Source organism: Crassostrea angulata, chromosome 1 (assembly GCF_025612915.1).
Source record: "Crassostrea angulata isolate pt1a10 chromosome 1, ASM2561291v2, whole genome shotgun sequence".
Lineage (NCBI taxonomy): Eukaryota > Metazoa > Mollusca > Bivalvia > Ostreida > Ostreidae > Magallana > Magallana angulata.
Window position 1 is genome coordinate 53416399 of NC_069111.1, and position 24220 is coordinate 53440618.

The 24220-nt window shown below is 34.8% G+C and overlaps 1 protein-coding gene and 1 long non-coding RNA gene across 3 annotated transcripts; both read left to right on the forward strand.

Moving 5' to 3' along the window:
• The first annotated feature begins 7077 nt into the window (after positions 1-7077).
• Positions 7078-10569, forward strand: LOC128158219 (uncharacterized). 2 transcript variants are annotated; one of them, XR_008239938.1, is made up of 3 exons: positions 7078-7188; positions 9160-9260; positions 10094-10569. It is a non-coding gene; the product is annotated as an uncharacterized LOC128158219 (long non-coding RNA). The 2 variants fall into 2 exon arrangements; XR_008239936.1 differs by lacking the exon at positions 7078-7188 and adding an exon at positions 7253-7389 and having other exon boundaries at positions 10094-10568.
• A 13093-nt stretch (positions 10570-23662) lies between these two features.
• LOC128192982 (uncharacterized) lies at positions 23663-24220 on the forward strand. The gene has a single exon (XM_052866128.1). It carries the CDS (start codon positions 23663-23665, stop codon positions 24218-24220), a length of 558 nt encoding a protein of 185 aa, XP_052722088.1.

A 24220-nucleotide genomic window follows, 5' to 3' on the forward strand; every position in this document is an offset into this window, starting at 1 on the left:
CTTAACCATTTCTGTGCCACAGGGCCTATTTGGGCCTATTTGAATATCTACGTTAAGTGCCACAGGGCCTATTTGGGCCTATGGCAATTTGAAAAAATATACATTAAAATAAAAATAAATACTAAATACATTCAGGTTCTGTTTTTCATTATTGATTTTTTAAAATTTGTATCAATATACATCGTATGATCTATGTATTTAGTGAAATACTGCTGATAACGTCACAACGTTAAAAATGACATCATAATCATGACGTCACTACGGCACACAGCGCAAACTCGTTGTCTGCGTTTTACCATGGCTGGCGTATGGTTTTTGTGAATACATCCCCAGGACTTTTCCGTCAGAACGGACTTTTCCGTCAGAACGGGAAAATAATATCTGTCCTAATGCACAACCTGGACCAAAGGAAATGCCCCCTCCCCCACAAGAGCACGACCAATCTTACTTTTTCCTACTCTGCCATATAAACCCTGGGCTCGTTTAACATATAACCGACTTTTGACTAAAATCTATCTTAAAAGACCAAATATTTTTCAAAAGATCTCACCATAGCTCATAAATTTGTCATATCTTAATAGGATAATCTTAAATGCTGTCAAAATACAGGTCTTAAGTCCAACTTTAACATGGCGAGAGCTAATACTTTAGTCCACCACCGAAGGCCGAGTATAATTCGAGTGTGCGCGACTTTTTTATTTTCATGCTGCCGTTAGTGCTGATTAAAAAAATCAAATAAAACACATCGGTAATATCAATGCGGTTTTTTTTAATCGGGTAAAAAGCTACTACATACAGCATCGTTCTCTGGTATTGTATAATTTGCAAGAAATCGAGAGAATATTAAGCACCAAAGGAAGCATGTACTTTATATGTATTATTTTTATTCAGAGTTAATTAATGAACGGCAATATAAACTGCGATATGCCAAATAAGGAGGAATGGGGCACTGAAAAAATTACTTTGATATGATCCTAGAACAAAATTTTAGCCAGATGATCAACATTAAAAAAAATTCCATCTGGTGACATTTTACTGTAGTTTTCATGCATGTAAAAGAACAATACTGAATCTTTGGACAGAAAAACAAGAACTGCATGTAATAACTTATTTGGAGATAATGGTGATGCTTCGACCGTGTTCGAGATTAAGACTTTAGTGTCCAACCCCCCCATCCCCCCTGCGTACGCGCTTCAAGTCCTATGGATACCTTTTTCGTATCTTCTGTCTCCTTCTTCAGAGCATTTCAAACAGAGACATTCTTTCTTGAAACTAAATTTCAACCGTGTCTCTAAAATTGGATACCGCATATCATAGACATTTAATTTTCACATGGATGGTTCTGACCGCACGGACTTTCATTACCTGTTGTATGGTCATAAAGAGCATCTACTCTGTGTAAAGGTGCAAATATAGCGGTAAAAGAAGGAAAGATTTCTAGGACTGTAATATACTTCATGAAAATATTTAATCACAAAATTTTATCATTATTATATTTTAGACAACTCAGTTGGTCAAGCGGATTTAATCACTAAAACAAACTGTAAGACCACAAGTTGGTAAAAAAAACTTCTTAGATCTAATCGAGATATAGAATCGTAAATGTTTTGCATTTCATAACTGTTATATTTCATCGTATGATGATGAACTATGTGTAATCGTTAACTTTCTTAGGTCTATATTGTTTTTTATTCTTTGAATATTAGAACTATAATATAAATCACAATCGTAGTTGTATCGATAAATAAGCTAAGATATTAGAGAACATTAAGAACAAAATTATACATCTTTTTTTCCGAGAGTTCAAACGTTTACAACTGACGATCGTGATTGTCAATTTTACACGTATGATGTGGTAAAAGTTTTACTTTGTATGGAATAAAATGTAAAAATTAAGATAGTGTTCACCTGTCCGAGAAAAGGAAGATTTTGAAACATACAGATAATTTAAAGCTACATAGTCCGATTTTTTTTGGCTATGGGAGTATCAAATATTTTTCTATACAGACCAAATTTATTAGACAAATGCCTATTTACACAAACAAAATCCGTCTCCTTTCAAAGTTTGTATTATTTAAAGTACATAAAAAATTTCTGTATGAGAAAACAAATTCCCGCTTGGTTTTGTTCCCGAATGATTGGGTTTATTCAATCCGCATGTGATGTATCGATTGTACATGTATACAAAACACTTCCCCAAATATTAGTGAATAAAATGTACCGACGTTTATTTTTGATTTGAATTTTTTTCAAGGTCGTAATACAACCATACCCGCCTTGACCTCAGCAGCGAATTTTATTATGAGACGAAAGAAATCAATACAATTTATGTCGTTTGTTTTTGTAAATAAATTGTGTACATCACTTTTTCAATAAAATATGGCTTAATGTACCTGGAAAACTACTGCAATGTCTATTATGATACTCATACTTAGCATAGCCATCGTATATATAAAATCGAACATAGCAGCTTTAAAAATTTCACGATAAGCCTATATATTATTCTATTTACGAAATCATTAAAGTCATTTGGGGTATTTTGAATAACAGTTTTTGTTCAACTTGATTGTAAAATATGTGTAAATACGCATGTTTAATACAGTTCGTTGTTTTGGTCCAACAGAAAGATCATACTCGTTCATGTGCGGACCTAGAAGGGGGTGCATGGACTATTCCTTCCACCTCTTGGGAAATCAAATTAAAAAGATTATATAGCAAAATTCCCGAAATAGGCCTCAAAACCCCTCTCCAACATTGGAAAACAAAATTATCCCTCGGACACCCCCTGGAAATGTTTTCTGGATCCGCGCATGCTGTAACAAACATACAATATATCAATTTTCTCGCTGAATAAAGCAATAGCATACAGTGTAATGAGAAATGAATATTGAGCAGCGTTTTCATCACATAAATTCTCTTTACTGAGGTTAGCGAGAATATTTTAATAACAAAATAATTTATTAATGTATGTCATTTCTTCTTTAAACTCTCTATATATAATTCACTGCATGGCGTTGGAAGCAATTTGAAAGTGAGTGGGGGGGGGGGGGGGGGGGCTAGACTAATCCTAAAAAATATTGACAAGCAAAAAAAAATGATAAAAAACTAATTCCCAAAATATCCGGGGGGGGGGGGGGGGGGGGGGGGGTAGTACTATACCTATACTTCCAAAAAAAATCTTACCTACCAAAATAAAAAAAATTCCCACATCATGAAATTCCTAATCCGGGGGGGTGGGGGGGGAATAGTATGCCTATGACTTCAACTTCTTAATAATTTAATCATTTCAAGGTAAATTTAGGAACAAATATGTTTCCTGCGAGAAAGAGTGGGGGGGGGGAGGCTAACCTTCTATGATGCTATGTGCCTAATGGTTAGGTCTAACTTTGCAAAAATGGTGGGGTGGGTGCTAAGCCCCCCTTAGCCCTCCCCCCTCCGATTCCGACGCCTATGTAAATTACATTGCAGGTGGTGACTGTTGGAGAGTTTCATTTGTTCGTGTTTTGTACATTGCAGTGCGATACACCACATTTTCTAAAACACGGAACGCGGGGTGATTCGAAATTTCCCCCAAATGACTTTACGAGCATAAACTTGGATGGACGTTTATGCTTGCGCGATTTCATAGAAATGATTATTAAAACGAACAAGGAATTGCTTACCAATCTAGCACTGTCATTCTTTGTCTGTCTGTCTGCATATCTAACACACAGTAAAAACCAATTCCTTTTGCGAATTTCTTAAACTGCATCATGATAAACCTTTACAGCTGCAGCCAGCAATACCTGCCTCTTGACCACTAACATATTTGCGTTATACTAATTAATTAGTTTTTGAAAATTATCCGCTATTAATGACAATGATTGTTACAAAAATATCGTATTAATGATGCATACAGGCTCTAAAACAATGTAAGTTGGTTATATAAAATCGCTTTAAAACATTTGGTGCTTTGCTTAATTACACATATAGTTTAATGTTAATCTAATATGGTTTGTACATGGTCAGTAAATCCCATACGGTGCGAGGCCGAATGAAGATGTTTTAAAAATAAATGTCCAAATTATTCGTGGGAAAAACTTAGTTATTGCTATTTAGACCATATACTTTCGTGATAATCCCGCCCCATCAGTTCCATTTTTCACAATTTGAGGGAATTTCTGGTGTGAAAAACATGATTAAGTTTGCATTGCATGTCATTAGGTTATCAAAAAAGAAATCCGATAATTTATGATTTTTTTAAGTCAACCTACTTAAACTCTCTCTCTCTCTCTCTCTCTCTCTCTTTCTCTCTCTCTCTCTTTCTCTCTCTCTCTCTCTCTCTCTCTCTCTCTCTCTCTCTCTCTCAGGAATAAGATAGCTTTTTTATCGTGAAATTTATGTCTCATATATGTGCAAACAAAGAAATAAGAGATATATGCATTATATCTTATAGAACTACATGTAATTTCAATGATAAAAAATTCACATGTATGCGTGGATTATAATTAAGATTGACAGGATAAGAACGTGATTATTTTAAATACTGCACGTATTTGTTAAAGATTGGGAACATGCATTAAGAAATGAAGATAATAATTTTTCTATTGATCGACGTATCAAAGAAAAAATTGACCGGAAAACTTCATCAATGCGCGTAGCGCATTGATGAAAAAGTTTTCCGGTCAATTTTTTCTTTGATACGTCGATCAATAGAAAAATTATTATCTTCATTTCTTATCATTTAATAAAACATTTTCAATTAAAAAAATGTGAAGTGTCATTGATCAAAAATGAAGCGGCGCGTATGAATACAAAACAACAACAGCAACAATATTCAAAATGGATGCGCCTTCAGCTGATGCAGAGCTATTGAGCTGAATTTAACGGATTAAACACAAATAGTGAGTTAAAATCTGAACCGGCTGAATTGAAAACGAAAGGAAAATGCATGCGATAGCTTGTGATATTATTCACTGTGCAGAAAAACTCGTAATAAAACTAGTTTTCATGTGAGATCGCTGGAATATGCAACTGGACATACATGTAACCATCCAAGGAAAGGCGATCGTGGATGAAAATAGCTGATATGTCGACAAAGAATTGTATGTGTAAGCGACTTTTGTAAACGTTGTGGTAACTAGATAGCCAGTGATGTACTTAAATGGTATATCTGCCGCTTGGAATGCGCCGAAGGAGTTTATGCATTACTCATAGCTTTTCTTTACGACGCTTATTCTGATGACCGATCATGTACGTGTGTAAATTTAAAAATGATCGTTACCAAATTTGAACAGCAGTGTTACCGTGAAAGTTTATAGGCCTATATGTTCGTTATGATATTCCTGGAAAAGGAACAGCCAGCCTCGCTGTAAATGTTGATTGATCTCAAGCAGACGAAATCGTGAAAAGACGCTTAATTTTCTATTTCGTGAATCAAATAATGTGTTTTATTTATTTTTGAAGGTTACACCTTCAAGTTTTTATATTAACAAGGTTGCATTTTGTTTGCTGACAATAAAACAGACACAACTTTACATTAGTTGACAGTGTTTATCTTGGAAATTCCCGTTCTATAAATAGTGTTAGATCAGAACAGTTGAGAAAAGTAGATCCGGCAAAAATTTTATTGATGCAGGTATCAAAGAAATTTTTCGACCAATCAGAAGCGCCGATATCTCATCAAACGAATAAATATTAAATGATTCATTAATGAAGTAATTCATATTTTTTGAAAGACGTGGTTTTCTTTACATTTCTTTTTCATTTGGCGACGCTTAAAAAGAAAGAAAAAAAAAGAATGGCGTAACGTCTTATTTGAAATGACAGAGAAAAAGATAAAAAGCCATTGTTTTCGATAATAACATTAGAAATTATTGATTAAACACAAAACTGCATCCCGCAACGCTAAAAAATGGTACGGCGCGTTGTGTCAGATTGTTACGTCAAAACATGAATTTGATAACGTCATGCTTGGCACTGAAGCGTAATAACGTCTTTTTTGACGTGGCAGCGAAAGGGTTAAAATAATAATTATATCAGTAGAAATTCAGGTAAACAATTTCATTAAAAAATCTAGGGCAGAACTAATTAGACCCGGCCTCGTTTACTGACGTTCGTGCAACCGAATCCAGAACAAATTAGACCCGGCCTCGTTAAAAACGTTGTTTGTAACGTTGTCAATGACGTCGTGTTTTTAAAGTTCCTTATGATGTCACAATGTACATCAAGGTAGCGATGGCGTGAACTTTATCAATGCAGTTAGGCATAAAATGTAAGCAATGCATAGACATATAATAAAATACATACATCTATATATATATATATATATATATATATATATATATATATATATATATATATATATATATATATATATATATATATATATAGGTAAATCCAGAAAAAATTCACAGTGGTCGGATAAGATATAGAAAACAACGGAACAAAACTCAATGCATAATCCCATTAGTAACAACATATAACCCGAGAAATCCAAACGTTACTCGTACAGTCAAACATCTTAACGAAGTCTTGAAGACGGATGAAACCTTTTCTAAAATATTTGAAAAACAGAAGTTTATTAACAGTAAAAGACAACCAAAGAATCTTAGAAGAATTCTCACCAAGTCAAATTTCACAGAAAAAACAGATTACAAAAAAACCAGATTACTTTTAACCACAATGAACCACAATGAACCGCAATGAACCACAATGAAACCACAATGAATCACAATGAAACCACAATGAACCTAAATTAACTTAACTGGGGTGAGAATTAGTCTTTGAAAGGTAAATAATTCCTTTCAATTTTGATTCTACCTATTTGACGGCAGATTATGTCAAAGAATTTTAAAATGCTGTAAAAAATTGTATTCTTTATTTGGCACATGCACAAACCTTATACCTAAATATTTCATTTATCTTATTCAATTGTACAAAACAACTTTTATACACATGTAGATAGATGTTTAAAAGAAAAAAATTAATGAATACAAGGTAAATTTTGATATATACAATCATGACCTTATTGTTATTTCGAGCTTATACACACCTCACAGCCTTATTAGCATAATCGGAACCTTTCTGGTTTTTATATTCACGAAAGAATGAAAAAACCCGAGAAAGTCAAAACTTCGTATATTTCGGGATTTTAACGAGACCAGTTTAATACTCGTGAAAATCGAGAGAGGAGTTTAAATGGAAAAAGTAAGTAAACGTTTTTGTATCTTATATTGGCAAGCTTTTAAATCATTTAAAGTTGCAGAACAATATTGTTTATTAATGTGAAGTCGAAGTTTGGGGTGATTAGCCTTATCTCGTTAAATTTTGTTCAGTATGAAACAGTCTGAACAGCCATCCTCGATTTTGTCAACAATCTAAAACGTGCTAAGGAGTAGTCATTCGTCGGTAAGAACATACTTACTTACATTGTTAAACTACTCAAAAACTCTTTTAAAAGCCTACAATGCATTAAGTCTAGTACACATGTTACAAAAATGTCGATAATTAATGGTCGTTTTGAAATGTGACTTGAAAGACATGTTTTAGTATGAAATGTGTATGCAGGTGTATTATAGTCAGTTTTTACACATATTGTTACGTAGCATACGTTAAAAAAATATTGTATGTTTTTCCTAGAATATTGAGTTTGTGTCAATCATGCTTTCAGTCATTTCCATACAGAATTTCCTCGACACGTACATGTACAATGTACACTGTACATGTGGTTTTGATATCTGTATCTCATTCAAACTGTTAACTTTATGTCTTATTTATCTATTAACGATGAGAGTGTTTATGAATCAAGGGTCTGCATTTGTTATGTAAATATAACATTATACGATTGAGAGTATGAGAGAGAGATAGACTCAGAGAGAGAGAGAGAGTAATTACAGTGTACATGTAATTGTTATTGATTGCCTTGCTTCCATGAACCATATATATATTTCAATAATGCCACATTGCACTAGAAATATTGCTGACAAAGATGTTGAGAGAGATCATGGAGAGAGAGAGAGAGAGAGAGAGAGAGAGAGAGAGAGAGAGAGAGAGAGAGAGTACGAAAAGCCCTAACAAATTTTATAGTTATATGTCATTTCCCACTTAATGAGTTGTTATAGCTGTTATCATCAGTGGCGGATTTAAGGGGGGGGGGGTGTGGAGGGCGCACGCCCCCCCCCCCCTAAAATTTTCAAAGTATGCATGACAGTAGATGATTTGATAAATTTTACATAGAAAAGTTAGCATTTTGTGTTTCACTTTATTCATAATTATGCCTGACTCAATGTTACACTTCATTGATACACTAGCTGTGCTATGCTGACTGTAATTCTGCTGCTCTATAAACATCTATAAACATCTGATCCTAATGCATGTTAACAAGTTCTGAAACAAACCAATTAAACTATGTTTAAAATAAGCAGTGTTGGTCATTTCATTATGGTGGCTGCATCAAATTCCCCAGGGCCCTGAACTTTGGGCTTCGACCAAGAATCGACTGGAAATCCCAGCAGTTTTGTTTCAAGTGTAGATCCCTATTGCGATGCAAGCAGAAATTTCTGAATAACTGTATATTTTTTGAATTTTTTTCTAGGTAAATAGACTATTTTGATATAAGAATATTGAAGATTTGATGCATCAGATATTTCTAACAGCTAATAGGGGGTCTGATACCGTAACGTCATTAGAATGTTGTAACTTTGATAACCTGGTTAATTTTAGGAGTTCATAAATGCCTAAAATATTTTGTTTTTAATCCAATACATGTATTAGGTATAAGTAACAATATGTGTCAAATTGTTATATATATGCTATAGGCTTTTGTGTAACGTGTACATAACTGAAAAAATACCACTATTTTGAGCTTGGTTTTACCTTCAAAATACACGAAAACCCAGGAGCTTCCGGGGGCTTCGCCCCCTGGGCCCCCACCAGGGCTTTACCCTGGACCCACGGGGGGCCTCAAGGCAGACCCCCTGCCTCAATAATTTTATCCACGCCCCCCCCCTAACTACAAATCCTGTATCCGCCCCTGATCATGGTAATGTTTTGACCATGTCTCAGATACTGCATGTGCCCATAAAAAAGTGTAATCTAGGACACACCCTTTTGTTTTGATAATGACAGCATTTAGCTTTGTAATGATAGCTAGTGTATCTTTTTTCTTCTAATCTACAGATTTACCTGCGGCTTCCAGATGATCTGAAGATCGGGAATATAGAAAATATTGTCAATTTGATATTGCTAATGACCCAGTCATGTCTGCTGAAGCCCAGAAGGTACTTCTTTGTCATATGTAATAAACTTACAACTTGTCTTCCATATGTAGATATATTTGGTTTAAGCTGATTGAAAGCCAAGCAAAACTTTAAGAGATGTGTTTTACACTCTCTGAGAAAATGGGATTTGCAGTAATCCCATGAATTTCTTATGCTGGAAATATGTTTTTCAGATTAGTTTTTGTTATTGACGCAATCATATTTTGGTGTACATAGAATGTTGATAGTTGAAACTCATACAGACAATCATATGTTACATAAGTGTTACATAAGTGTTTATGACTTTGATCTTTGTTCAATATATTTAATATCTTTCTGTCCACAGGATATCTAAATATCTTTGAAGTTACACCATTGAAGTTACACATTCATTACATTTATCATGTGTGTGCAGAATTGATTTAGCCAGGTTTCCTGATGTTGTCATATAAGTGATACATTGTACTGCTTTAAAAAGTACCCGGTATATATCACTTGTGACTTACTGGTATATAAGTACATATTTCATTTGTAAAATCATTTGACAAATTTAAAGTGTTTTGTAGTACTGAAATGTTTTTATGGCTTTTGAAATTACTGAAAGTACATGCACATGATGCAACTATCTTTTGACGCTGTATATATAACAAAAAGAAACTGTCAGCTGGGTTTAAAATTAGTGGCAAAATGATGTAATACATGTATGTACAATATTAGAAGAGATAACATTGTTAGTAATTGCACATTCCATAAATAACTTCATTGAATATATACATGTAAGTATTTGATGAGTGCACAATGTTTGCAAAAATTACATGTAATTCTCTTAACACTTTATGTTTATTCTATTTTAGTTTCCAGACCATGACATTAATGAATATTTCTTGAATGGAATGCATGAGGATTAGAATGGAACCTTATTCTGCCCTTTTACCAACCATCTTTTCAAGATTTATGGAGCCAACTACAGAAGAATTTGATCTATACACATCATTCATAACATTCTTATTTATGTTGCATAACTTTAAATGTTACTGGATGAATTGTGTTCACATAATGAATACCAGCAAACTTTTTATCGAGTGCACTTAATTTGTATTTTTCCTACCCATCCATCTAACATATGTTTTTATATAACATATTCATATACATGTAACATTTATGGAAACAGCTATTTTTTTAAAATTGGAATTTAGCCTTACTATTTTGTTCAATTTTTTTTTAAAGGGACTTGGACACGATTTTAGATCAAAATTTTGTTTTCAATTTCTTTATGCATAAAATGATTTACTTGCACATTTTGAATAATTGACCATAATTTGAATGTTAGAAGTCAAGTTATAAGAGTGATACAGGGGTAAGAATTTATTGTTATGTAAACAAAGCTGGAGTCTATTTCTTTTTTTTCTTTACAAATAATATAAAGTATGAAATTACCACTTCTTTGAGAAAATGATTCATAGAAAAGAAGGTAAACTGATTCGATGTGATCATAAGTGATATTATTAATAGAAAAAAGCAACATTTGAATAAAACTTACACCAATTGAACACATATGTAAAAAATAACAAGACTCGCGCTTTGTTTACAAAACAAAGAATATTTAATTCTTTATCTTTCTTTTAACTCAGTATTTGACTTTCAAATTTTGACAAAGCATTAAAAATACCCATATCAACCATTTTAAATATTGAAAATGGAAAGATAAAATTTTGAATTTTAAGCTCCAATTGTGTCTAAGTCCCTTTTATATACTCTTTTGTATACAAACAGAACAAATATACTTAGTTACAATGGGAAATGGACATAATATATATAAAAGTGTCTGATAAAAGTATAGGTCTTGTTCATGAACAGAAGAAATTGACAGAAAAATATTCAGTTTTAGCCATGAAATACAAATATTAATATTTTTTAAGAATATTATTTAATCTAAATAAGTTATAAAAGGTTTTTTTCCCTTTATTCCAATGTTAGGAAACAAATCCAATAAATAATTAAAATTGCTGTACAGTATATCCTATTGATTCCTATAATATATCACTTTAGTTTCATGAACAGCATGATTATTACTTTTTTTTCTTAAAATGATGTATGTACAAGGTCATTAATTTATTTTCATTATATTCAACTAGATACAAATAGGCCTTCTGCAACCTTTTCATTGTTTGAATGGTATGGGGTTTTAATTACCTTTCATATGAAAAATGACATCTAAATCTTAAATTGCTGTTCATTATATCCTATCAATCTAATGTATCACTTTATTTATGTTGAACTTCGTGTCTATTAGTATTATGAATTTAGAATGATATTTGCAATTTCATTAATTTATTTTTCATTTTAAGAAAAATTAATTTTAAAAAAGATCTCTTACAGCCTGTGTATTTTTTTTTTCAGTTTACATAACACAGTGTATTAATTGAATGTAGTTGTGTAGATTTATGCATGTACCTACAAGCAATATACATTTAATATTCACCAGGTACATGTACCAGCCTATATTTGATAAATACATGTACTTCTTTCATGCCTTTTTCATGCCTTTTACTCATTGTTATATGTATTATTTATAATTAAAATACTTTGAAAACTTTTCTCAATTTATTTATTTTAATAAGATTAAGAAACGGACTATAGTCAATGCACGTTTTCAAGAGTTGTCTCTCTTTGGGGACAATAATGAATGCTCCCCAGGGTTCATGACCCTGAATATTGAGTAGGCTGTGAGGTGTTTTAAGCTACCTTACAAGAAAAAAATCAGTCATAACATGCCTGAAAACTCACCACATTTTCATGGATTAATACCATTTTATATGATGATATTCATCTCAAATCAGTTACGTATACGTACATGATTCAAAATTCCTTAGATAAAAGAGGCTTGTTCACGCAAACACTATACTACTATAGGTTTGATATCAAGGCGATAAAATTGTCGTTTTATAAATCAATTCATGGTTATCGATAAATATAAACACTACATGTGCGACATTTACAAATAATGATATGCATGGCCGTACAATTTACTTTTATAGATGATGGTTTCTCATCTTCTTTTTTTTTTATACAAAAAACAAATTCGATGATACTGAAGTCAATGTTTATGTTTGTTACAATGTACAGCAATAAAAAAAACCCGAGAATCGCGGCGCGTCTTTTAACCACAATGAACCGCAATGAACCACAATGAAACCACAATGATACTACAATGAACTTTAGTAAGGTGATGTTTTTTAAAAGGTATAAAATTTAAAGTTAAGTTAAGGTCAGATGCAACCTATTATCAATTATTTTCAACTTTTTCCTATCTCCGCAATGTGAAGATTCCCATTTCTGTTATTCAAAATTTACATTTGATGTTATTTGATATTTTTCTATATGAATATATAGTTTCTGTTGAAAATGTATACAACTACATTATCAATAAGCATTCAATTGCATTTTGAATGCTATTAAAAGACAAAATCAAAAAATATTACTCTAAAAATGGCCTGTTATAATGCACTCTGAATTTTTAGCATTAACAGCTGGTTTAAATGCGAATAAGGAAGAAATGTTATATCAAGGAAAATTATCTTAAAATGAGGAACGTCGCGTGTATCCATAATATACCTCAAAAATTTCTGACGGCATGTTATGTTACAGAATTAATGCATTCAGTCAATGATTTATATGTATGTCCAGGTACACACGTCTTATTTCATTGATTCAAAATTCAATTATTTTAGTGCATGTAACGCTTAGATGGTGGTTTATTATAAATGTGTAAAGCATGAATAAAAAAAATATTTATATGCATGTACATGTATAAGGTAAATTTTGATATAATTACAAATACAAAATGTTATTATTTGATTAAAGCTTAATAATATTAGATAAGTTGTCGTATTGGTTTTTTTTTTTTAAATCAGTCACATTACATGACATTTGAAAACGTCTGATTAACTGTTTAAATAAGATAATTTTAAAATTTCCAATATTGTCATCTTTGGATTAAATTTGCGTGCTTAAGATGTGCAGTGCAATGATACTAATAAACGCATTCTAATTTATCGAGAAAAAACCCCAAACGAACAGAAGGGATCAACTCTCAATATTACCAATGTCCATAGAATCTAGATCAGAAAAGGGAATAAAAGTACGAAATTCCAAAAAAAAAATGTCATCTAGATTTGTTTGATAACTAAAGATTGTGCCATCCATTTTTTTTTTTATAGTTGTAAACTATAGGGACTTTCAAGTAACGCTATCATAGCGAGGGTTCTACTGGAATTTGTAAACTTTTTTTTCATATAAAACAATCCACTCCAGATTTTATAGTATATGGTTAACTTCAGGTACGTAGCATGGGATGGGGTGGGGGATTGGGCGCCTCCCCCTCCCCCCCCCCTTCTACTTATACTCGCATCAAACATTTTTTTTGATATTCATATAAAAAAATGAATTGTCATGGCGTTGGCCCACCCCCCCCCCTTCACTTTTGGGGGGAACTTGTAAAAAATTGAGGAAATGAAGTTAAAGGAACACTACGCTATCCCCCCTTTTTTACGGTTTTAAGATATATAGGAAAACTGCTTTTTTTTTCTTTTTATTTACTTGTTAAGATTTTTTGGATGAATCTGCCCCCCCCCCCCCCCCCCCCCCACACACACACACATTTTTAAAACGATCATACGTGCCTGAACTTTGAATTTATTCTTTAATTAACAATTCAAATCCAAACACGTATATTAACATACTCGTCCAATTCATAGGTGGAGAGGAATAGAAAATTCCAAACAAATGTACAGACTATATAATATTGTTATTAAAAAAGCCAGAGAAAATTTGAAAATTGAACCTGCAATAAATGTAATAGGCGAAGAATAGATTAGATGCCTTAACATTTTTACGAATGTTTTTATTCGTAATTACGCCTAAATTTGTGAATGCTTTCCAATTATTGATTAAAGGTATGGTAAGAATCCCTTTAAAATAATTATGACATCCCCTGTGTGTATTGTTGTTAGTATACACACGCCAACAGTAGCTCTCGTGTATACACGGCCAGTTAAATAACAGCAGGTGTAATAAAGCCTCCCAATATGTATTAGAGGTGTATCCCAAATTAGAGAAGGGACGGGATATACGATACACCTTGTTGTTTATTGGGGATATCTCTCTCTCTCTCTCTCTCTCTCTCTCTCTCTCTCTCTCTCTTAAATTACAGTTTATATACACACATATAGACACACATTGATGACATTTGAAACTTGAAAAATACAGAAGGAACTTCAGAAAACTTGCCCCTTTGCCAACTATAGCCCCCATCCAATATACATGTACTTATATCCCTCCCCATCCCAAACAACATCGCCTCCTTTACATTTTTAAATACATGCATCAAGTACCGGAAAATAATGTCAATTGGTCACAATCAAAATGTACCTATTTATCGATCATAATCAAACTTTATTTCTAGAAATATTTGTTCGATTATAACCTGATATCAAGATTTAAAGTTACATTTTCAAAGATACTAATCTGTATTCAAGGATTTCATGTATAAACGGGCTGATAGAAAAATATTTACAGAGAGGTGCTGGACTACTGCAATTTTTGTGTGATAAATAGCATCATATCATAGAGTGTAGATTTTTTTTTCAAACTGAAGAAACAGGTTCCTATTCAAAACCTCTATCATTCATGAAATAAATGAGATGATCATATACTTCAGCAAAAATAATTAGAAATGGGTTGATATTTGTCTGTATTCGGATTTTTGCACGTTTACAACTATTTTGAATGTAATATTTGCGGAATTTTCATGCTATGATATTTGCGGAATAGTTAAAATATTTGCGAAACAGCACCACATTTTTTTCAAAAACGTTTGAATTTTATGTTGATATACGTGTACGTGGTGCGCTGGTTAATGTAGAAATGCTAAAACGTTTTAATTCAAGAACGTCTGCTTTTCCTGAGCCATTAACAACTAATGCACGAGCGTTTATCTATAAAAACGAATTCTCTACATTAAGCTACAATTTCTGTAACTCACAATTAGAAAATCAGTTCAATAATCAGACGATCATAAAAAACGACAATTGCACATGTTAGATTGAAGATAACCAAAACTATATATAGAGTTTTTATATACATATAAGATCTCTCATGATATTTGTGATATAATACAAATTTTATCTAACGACCTCTAATCCCATCTTTAATTTTATTTTAATGGATTAAAAAAAGACATATTAGCTCGTATGTCAGTCGTACTTTTAAAGAAGAACAAAAAATGACTTTAGATTGCTAAAAGTCGTTAAGTCAAGTCACTTTCGACTCTGGTTTGAAATCATTTTGTATACCACATGGTCTCGTGACATTTGAAAAAATCAGTTATTTTATTCAAAATAACAAGCACAATCGTCATTAAATCATGTTTGCTAGCAAATTGAATAATGAATTGAATAAATTAAATAAATAAATTATGAATAATAAAATTTATATTTATCTATGAGTGTAAAATGGCAGCTTTGAATTTGCAAACACTGTGAATCAAATGCATGTAAAACATATTAATGTCACACAAAAAATTCCCCTAGAGCCCCACCCCACCCCCTCCCCCCACCCCCGGCTAGCATGTGATGAAATAGTCTGTCTTTGAAGGGACTGTTACATGGGTAAACCTTATAACACCACAACTTTATTATATAGTATATTGCGATCCTCTTCCGGGTATAACGAAGCAGTAACTTTTTTAAAAGTGGCAAAACAGGCACTGCGAAAAAAATGATCTTATTAACTGATTAGATCATAATATCCCCCTCTAGTCTTCAGAAAGTAAAAGTATATCATTAATTGAATCCATAATATGTATTCACCCTATGCAGTGCCTGCGTACGCTCTCTGTAGAAACATGGAGGGAAACGTTTATATAAACCAGTAATAATCAACACAAACAAATTGCGAATTTAATATATCTAGGTAGCGTAATAATACCATTGCATTGCATAAACAAAAACAAATTAACAAAAAAAATATTAAACGCATTTTTATAAGCAGTCATAGTATTCACACGTGATTCGAAATTCCCCATTCTGAAGGGGGGGGGGGGGGTTACAAAATGCAGCCATATTGTCCACATTTTATATATGCTGTAAAATTTACCTTTTTTTCATCAGGTGATCAAATAATCTAGAGTTTATGGGAAACAACTGATTACTTTAAAATTAAACAGATAATCCATTACGAGAGCCGATCTGGTACACACAACATGTGGATTTTGGGTTGTTAAATTGCACAAGAAAGCAAAATATGTTGCGCTCAAATAATAAACAAGTGTTTCATTCGTACAGGTATATATACTTTTTTGTTGTTTAATTTCATTAAAGGCACTTTACATGGAAATGGCACTAAGAATAGGATTTTTCCATGAAATCAAATGCGATATATCAGAGTAGATTCTTACGCTGTCAAAATCTGTCTCAAACTCTTCTAATTCGTTAGTTATAACTTTTTAATTCGTTAAATAATTTCAAAATTTGATCGCAAATTCTTAAATTGTAATAGAATATGCGAGAATTTATTTTGTATGTTGGCAGTAGCACTATCATTGAGACATATATAGCCGCTTCTCTCGTGTTCCTTCCGACTAATTTAAAAAGTGTAGAATCGTCTTCCGTGAGGTGAACTTCCAAACTTATGATTTGAACAATTTGACTTGTATTGTTTCACAGTAATTACTGCACAGATAACTTTTAGATTTGAACAAAACTGCTCTGCATCGATTCGGTATGTCTCAGCCTCCAACCCCTGTAACAAAATAGCCCTTGTTACGTGAATTATATAATCGAACACTGGTGATTGGACTTTATATTTTACGTATCCTATAACTTTGACTATACTAATTGGACATTACATATTATTCTTTGAACTATTGTGATTTGACTTTATCATATAATTTCAGAATCAGTATAGAATGCTTTCGTAAAGTAAATACCTTTATTTAATGTATATTCCATGTTAATTGAATCACGAATATTATGTGTCCATCAAAGACTATATTGCTTTAAAGGAAGGTCAGAGAGAGAGCCAATAGCTACCATGTTTACATATTTATGGGGTGTATTGTTTTGAGGTGATGATCCTTTAATGACCGTAATTAAATCCTTGCTGGTCAGTATGTCTCCAATTTGGACATTATGTTCCCGATTAGTACACAAATATCCTGAGGGGGTAAAGTTTGATGTAAACCAAACAATTACATACATCAATCTGCTAATTGAAATCAATTAGTCGTTTGATCGGTTCATGTAGATGACAGTAATTGGTCACGATACAGTGACCCACCCCCTAGTAAATATCTGTCGCGACCTTGGTTGACCCTAAGTACACTGATTAGGGGCGGGTTCTTGACTGACCAGCTTGACGCCATCTTGGAGCATCATAGTAACAAGGTGGTGGCGCCCTGTTAATGGGCTTTTCAACAACCAATGAACACTTGTTTTACTTTGATAGTTGTTTTCCCCAAATATTATAAAACTACTAACTTCTCGCAAGTTAGGTTAATTCCGACGCTCTTTCGAACTCTTAACATCTCTCTCTGACTTCCCCGAATTGGGACTGTGTATTTAGTTTGCTTTTTGCCGAATAAAACCACTATACGATCACTTAAGACTTTTACTTAACGTGTGCACTACTTACGTAAGATACGCGTGGTAGTGTTATACGGGCTGATTGGTGCCAGTGACCAGGATTCGTACCTTCTTTAAAAGACTTTGGATTTTTGGATCTATCCAACCAGTCACGGTAAGACAATTTTATTATTCTTTACTGTCCTGTTTTGTAAGTCCGAGTCTCATCTACTCTTGATTTATTCTTATTTATTCTATTATTCTTTTGGGTATTTATTGTCTGGTAAACATGACTGAAGGTTTAGAACAAGCCACAAATATTGTTGCTGGTACGATACAGCAAGGGTTTACTGAACTTAGTACGACAGTGAATGAGAAACTCAAACAAATTAAAATTGCCATTAAAAAGCAAGAAATCATAATTGATACACCTCCTTTTTCGGGGAAGCCGTCGGAATTCCGGGCTTGGATAAATGCAATAAACAAAGCTTTGGTCTTAAATCCCCATTTGACAGATGATGAAAAAGTCCGTCTTGCTCTAAGACATAGCAGGGGGGATGTAAGTGACTATATCGGCCTGTACATTGAACAGCGCGTGCATGACCAAACTGTAGAAAGGGGATGGGGGCACCTGAAAAACCAACTAATTTTAAGATTTGGGGAATGTAATGACAAACATCACGCATATGCATCCCTGTTCAAAATTAAACAAAAACCTGACGAAAATGTCCAAGTGTACAGCACTCGACTCTCTCGACTTGCCCTCGATGCATTTGACAGCCTTGACCCTCCTGAGGTACAGCGCCAGTTGGTACAATTATTCATTAACGGTATGTCCGACGATCACATGAAAATCAAAATCATGCATCAAAAGCCGACTACGCTGACGGCTGCCGCGGATAGCGCGCTTTCAATACAGAACTTTCATACCGAGGTTAAAATGCGGTTAGGGAAAGAGTTTGTCCCGACGCGAGATCCGGAAGAGGTGGTATTTCCCAGGCTCAGACCTGTTGCGCCTGATCCGCCCTACCCTACCCCTACTTTAAATCCTCAAAACCCCCTCCCTGCCCCTCGCACAATTGTGCCTATGGAAATAGGTCACATGCGGTACCGAAGAAGGCCCAGAACTGAAGAATTTGAGAATGCATGCTTTAATTGTAAAAGAGAAGGTCACATAGCTCGAAATTGCCCCGAAAGACCAGGACAGCCCCAAGCTCGAAAACGTCCCATCCCGAAAAACCGTTTAAACTAGAAACCCTCCGTCGCAATGAGGCCGGCGGCGGAGGAGGAAAGGTAAGAGTAGGAGAACTAAGTAATCAATCACCTGCCAAGAAGTTAAAATCAGCTTTCATTAATTTTGCTGGTAGTCCAAATTCTTGTTTAATTAAAGTTCAGAACCAGAAACTTAAGGCTCTAGTGGATACTGGAGCAGAGGTGAGTCTTATCAAACGGAAAAGTTACGATTCACTAAAATGCAAACCGGAACTACAAAGAAAAAGGTTAAATTTAATGGGTGTGGATGGTTCCCCACTAGACATAGATGGAGTGGCTAGAATTTCTTTTATTATTGGCGGAAATAGTGTTGTACAAGATGTTTATGTAACACGCTCAATGTCCAGAAATGTTATCCTTGGGCGTGATTGGTTGCTTAGTAATGGTGTTAGGTTGTATTTTGACCTAAAATCTTTAAGAATTAAGAATGCGCATGTACCCCTGGAGGAGAATGTGCACATCTCCTCTGTAGAAAAAGGTACGAATTGCAGACTGGCCTCACTGAAAATTAATGATACTATCGTACCATTGGATGATGATTTGTGCATATCTTCCCTGCTACGAACCACGGGTAAAGTTAAAATAAAACCACAGAAGTATGTCTTGGAATCCCCCATGCCGAACAAGAAAATTCATCTGTGGGCAATGTGTATGGCTGGGTATGACTGTATCGTAGAATATATTGCGGGTACAGAAAACTCTTGTGCTGACCTCCTCTCTCGGATAGATCACTCACTACTGACTGATGACTCTGATATTTGCACAGAGACGGGACCGGATGTAAGCGACAAGACGTACGAGATCGGAGTCCTTGATTCTTCTAATTTTCGTCCTTATTTTCGTCCTAAGGATCATATGGACTCCACAATCGAAGACGAAGGGCCAGAGGCTCTCAGTGACAAGTTCCGAGACGAACGGACGGACTCCTCCGATGAGGATGACATACCACTGGCCGAACTACAGAGTCGAATAAGACATAGGGAGGAACGTTTAGCTGATAGGCTAGATGAACGTAGTGACCAGATAAAACTTGACCCCGACGACATTGAGACCGATGAGACTGTGCATGGTGACGTTGAACCACTGACAGACGAGCAACTTAGTTGGGATTATATAATGTCAAATTCGGACGAAGACATGTCAATTGTGGAGGTCAAGGTCAAGAGGCCCAAATCAAGGAGCAGTAAGGCTAAGGGTCTCTTGAAAGCACTGTATCAATTTTTGTAAACTCGTATATACCCTCACCACGTGGATTTTAAAATCCGGACGATATTTACGTCTTTAGGTCATAATGACTGACTTATGCGTGGGAATAGCTAGATACATGATTGAAGCACTGTTAGTAAAGTATATTTGTTTTGGGTTGTTTTTTTTTTTTGTTTTTTGTTTATGAATTAAATATGTTGGCCATGGGACGTTTAAGCCCAGCAGTTATTTCCCATTGTTCACAGCCCTCTCTTAGACGGATATTCTACGTTTGAAGTTTACCAAGTTTACAATTTACCTGTTCCTATAGTGACCACTTCTTCCGTTCCCGCTGCGGAACAACCGCTTTCTCCTAACTCCAATGATAAGAATTTTGTCGCAAGATACGCGCTTGAAAATGAAATGCTAGCAATCAATTCAGACCAAATCCAGTATGTCCTATTAACTTCACACGAAAAAGATAAGTGTACCAATGTTGTCAAAGATTTTTGTACTATTAAGAGTCCCCTTTATCCCGTGTATTTGAGTAAAACCTGCTTAGTGGCCCTCTTTATGGAAAAGGCGAATGCAATAAAAACGTTTTGTGAAAAAGTAGTTCATGTGAGTAATTTGCCGCTGGCGCAGTATATTAGCGATGGTCAGTGGGCTGTGTCGACAGTCCAAGAGTTAAATTTCCTCAAGTCTGCCCAACACGTGAACGCGGTACAGAGACCACGATTCGTTCGGTAAAGCCTCCGGTTGGCGTGCTACGTTTACCGAAGTCACGTCGAGCTGTACACGGTCAAATAACCTTATCCCCATATTTTCGCCGAGAAACGACTGTCAAATTCCCTGAAAACCACCTTAATATTACAATTGTACACACCCTCAACACCAAAAATATTTGGGAACAATTTCACCGAATCTTACTAATATTTACCTATTCTACTTATCCTTTTAAATTAAACAAAATTAAACACATTGAAATGGATGATTTGCAAAATGAGCTAAAGTACATGTATTTTCCACCTGAAGAAAAGTTTTACTTACCCCATTGGTCTTTTCCTTTCATAGGGATTTTGGGTATCTTACTCATTGTCGTATGTTTAATTGGTATTAAATGTCGTAAACGAATCAAGAGTAGAATAATTGGGCTCTGGAATGCAAAGGGGGATAGTGGGGAATATAAGATGTCAGTACTGCCGACGTATGCAGCGGTCAAGACCCAAGGTGGTGACATTCCTACACTATCCACTGCACCGCCTGCAGAGACTGAACCTACTGCGACCTTGCTACCTCAACAATCTCCAGAGACGCTCAGGATGACTGCTGAACACGGGCCTATCTATCCAAACCTACCAAGATTTGAACTGATTACAAGCCGGGCCTCATCTTTAATTGGGTCAGCTCCGACATCTATTACTGACTAATCTCCGGTTTACCGGACATGGGATGTATTAGGCACGTCTCATGTAAATCAACGGCCTTATTTTTATTTGACCTGATCTGGACTTGCATCAACGACCTGGACTTTCCTAAAGAACTTTCCGTGGGTATGTGCTACCGTACCCATAGCCAATAACTTTTAAATACTTGTTACAGCAAACTACAATCATGTGTAGTGAAGCAGATGAGGGAAATGGAATATGTTAAACATTCCGATGATGACGGAAGAATGAATTACCTTCTACTTTTTGTGTATAATCACAACCAGAGCCGAGGAAATACCGATGATACTAGAAGTATCAACTTTCTAGTATCACTTCGACGATGTTACCGATGACACCGACTACGACGAACCTACACCAGACCTGTGTTTCGTTTCCGATGATTCCGGAAGTGTCATACGCTATTCGATGAATTCTCCGATAATACCGGACGCTGAACTCTATACAGACTTTTCTGTGTAAAGAGACTGTTTTGTGTAAAGAGACTCTTTTGTGTATAGAGACTTTTTTGTGTAAAGAGACTCTTTTGTGTATCGAGACTGTGCTTAAAAAGTTGCAGTGTATTGAGCAACTTTTTCCCGATGTGGTGGAGGTATGTAACAAAATAGCCCTTGTTACGTGAATTATATAATCGAACACTGGTGATTGGACTTTATATTTTACGTATCCTATAACTTTGACTATACTAATTGGACATTACATATTATTCTTTGAACTATTGTGATTTGACTTTATCATATAATTTCAGAATCAGTATAGAATGCTTTCGTAAAGTAAATACCTTTATTTAATGTATATTCCATGTTAATTGAATCACGAATATTATGTGTCCATCAAAGACTATATTGCTTTAAAGGAAGGTCAGAGAGAGAGCCAATAGCTACCATGTTTACATATTTATGGGGTGTATTGTTTTGAGGTGATGATCCTTTAATGACCGTAATTAAATCCTTGCTGGTCAGTATGTCTCCAATTTGGACATTATGTTCCCGATTAGTACACAAATATCCTGAGGGGGTAAAGTTTGATGTAAACCAAACAATTACATACATCAATCTGCTAATTGAAATCAATTAGTCGTTTGATCGGTTCATGTAGATGACAGTAATTGGTCACGATACAGTGACCCACCCCCTAGTAAATATCTGTCGCGACCTTGGTTGACCCTAAGTACACTGATTAGGGGCGGGTTCTTGACTGACCAGCTTGACGCCATCTTGGAGCATCATAGTAACAAGGTGGTGGCGCCCTGTTAATGGGCTTTTCAACAACCAATGAACACTTGTTTTACTTTGATAGTTGTTTTCCCCAAATATTATAAAACTACTAACTTCTCGCAAGTTAGGTTAATTCCGACGCTCTTTCGAACTCTTAACATCTCTCTCTGACTTCCCCGAATTGGGACTGTGTATTTAGTTTGCTTTTTGCCGAATAAAACCACTATACGATCACTTAAGACTTTTACTTAACGTGTGCACTACTTACGTAAGATACGCGTGGTAGTGTTATACCCCTCTTATCAACAACGAGTGTGCAGTGTAGTTTTTTTTTTATTAAATTATACAAGTAGACTGGAAGCTAATGTATCAAGTAGCGCATGCGTTAAGAATGGACGGTCAGAGTTTTTGAGAGGAGATTTATTTCTTATTTTACGGGGATATATCTGTGTTTGTGTGTTACAAAAGTCGTTGTGCATGTCCCATAATGTCGGAGGATAATAAGGATAGCCAGAGACGGTTATGTTCGGATGGTTCGACACCAAAACCGGACAGGGAGGGGAGCCAATGGCGGGCAAGTCGGCACGTTCAAAAATACACCACCGCCCGCACATTCGAACACTGCGCAACCAGCATGGGTGGATCAACTAATGATTCGAATCGGAGAACTTGACGCGAAAATGTCGAAAATTGACAAAGTAAGTTCAGATTTGACTGCATTGTGCGATCGCATTGAAAATATACAGACTAGAGTTGGCAATCTAGAGAAGTTTACTGGTAACTTGGGGAACTCGATGGGGGAAATCAAGAAATCTAGATATCAGACTAGCCTAAAAGGAGACGTTGAGGAAACAGTTAAGGAAATCAGAGAACTAAAGTTAGCGAATAAACAATTACAAGGCCAAATTACAGATCTGCAGGCAAGAAGTATGAGGGATAATTTGCTTTTTTTCGGACTCGCAGAATACCGCGGCAGTGGAAAGGAGAACTGTGTAAATCTGATCAACGAGTTCTGTGAAGCAGAACTGAACATTGTTGGCATTAAAGATAATATCGAGCGTGCCCATAGGATTGGACGATTCCAGTACAACAAAACAAGGCCTATTGTTGTGAAATTCTCGAACTTCAGGGTCAGGGAAAGTGTCAGGACATCTGGATACAAGCTCAAAAACAAGCAGTACAACAAACGAGAACAATTTCCTAAAGAAATCGTCGAGAAAACGAAATGCCTATATTGA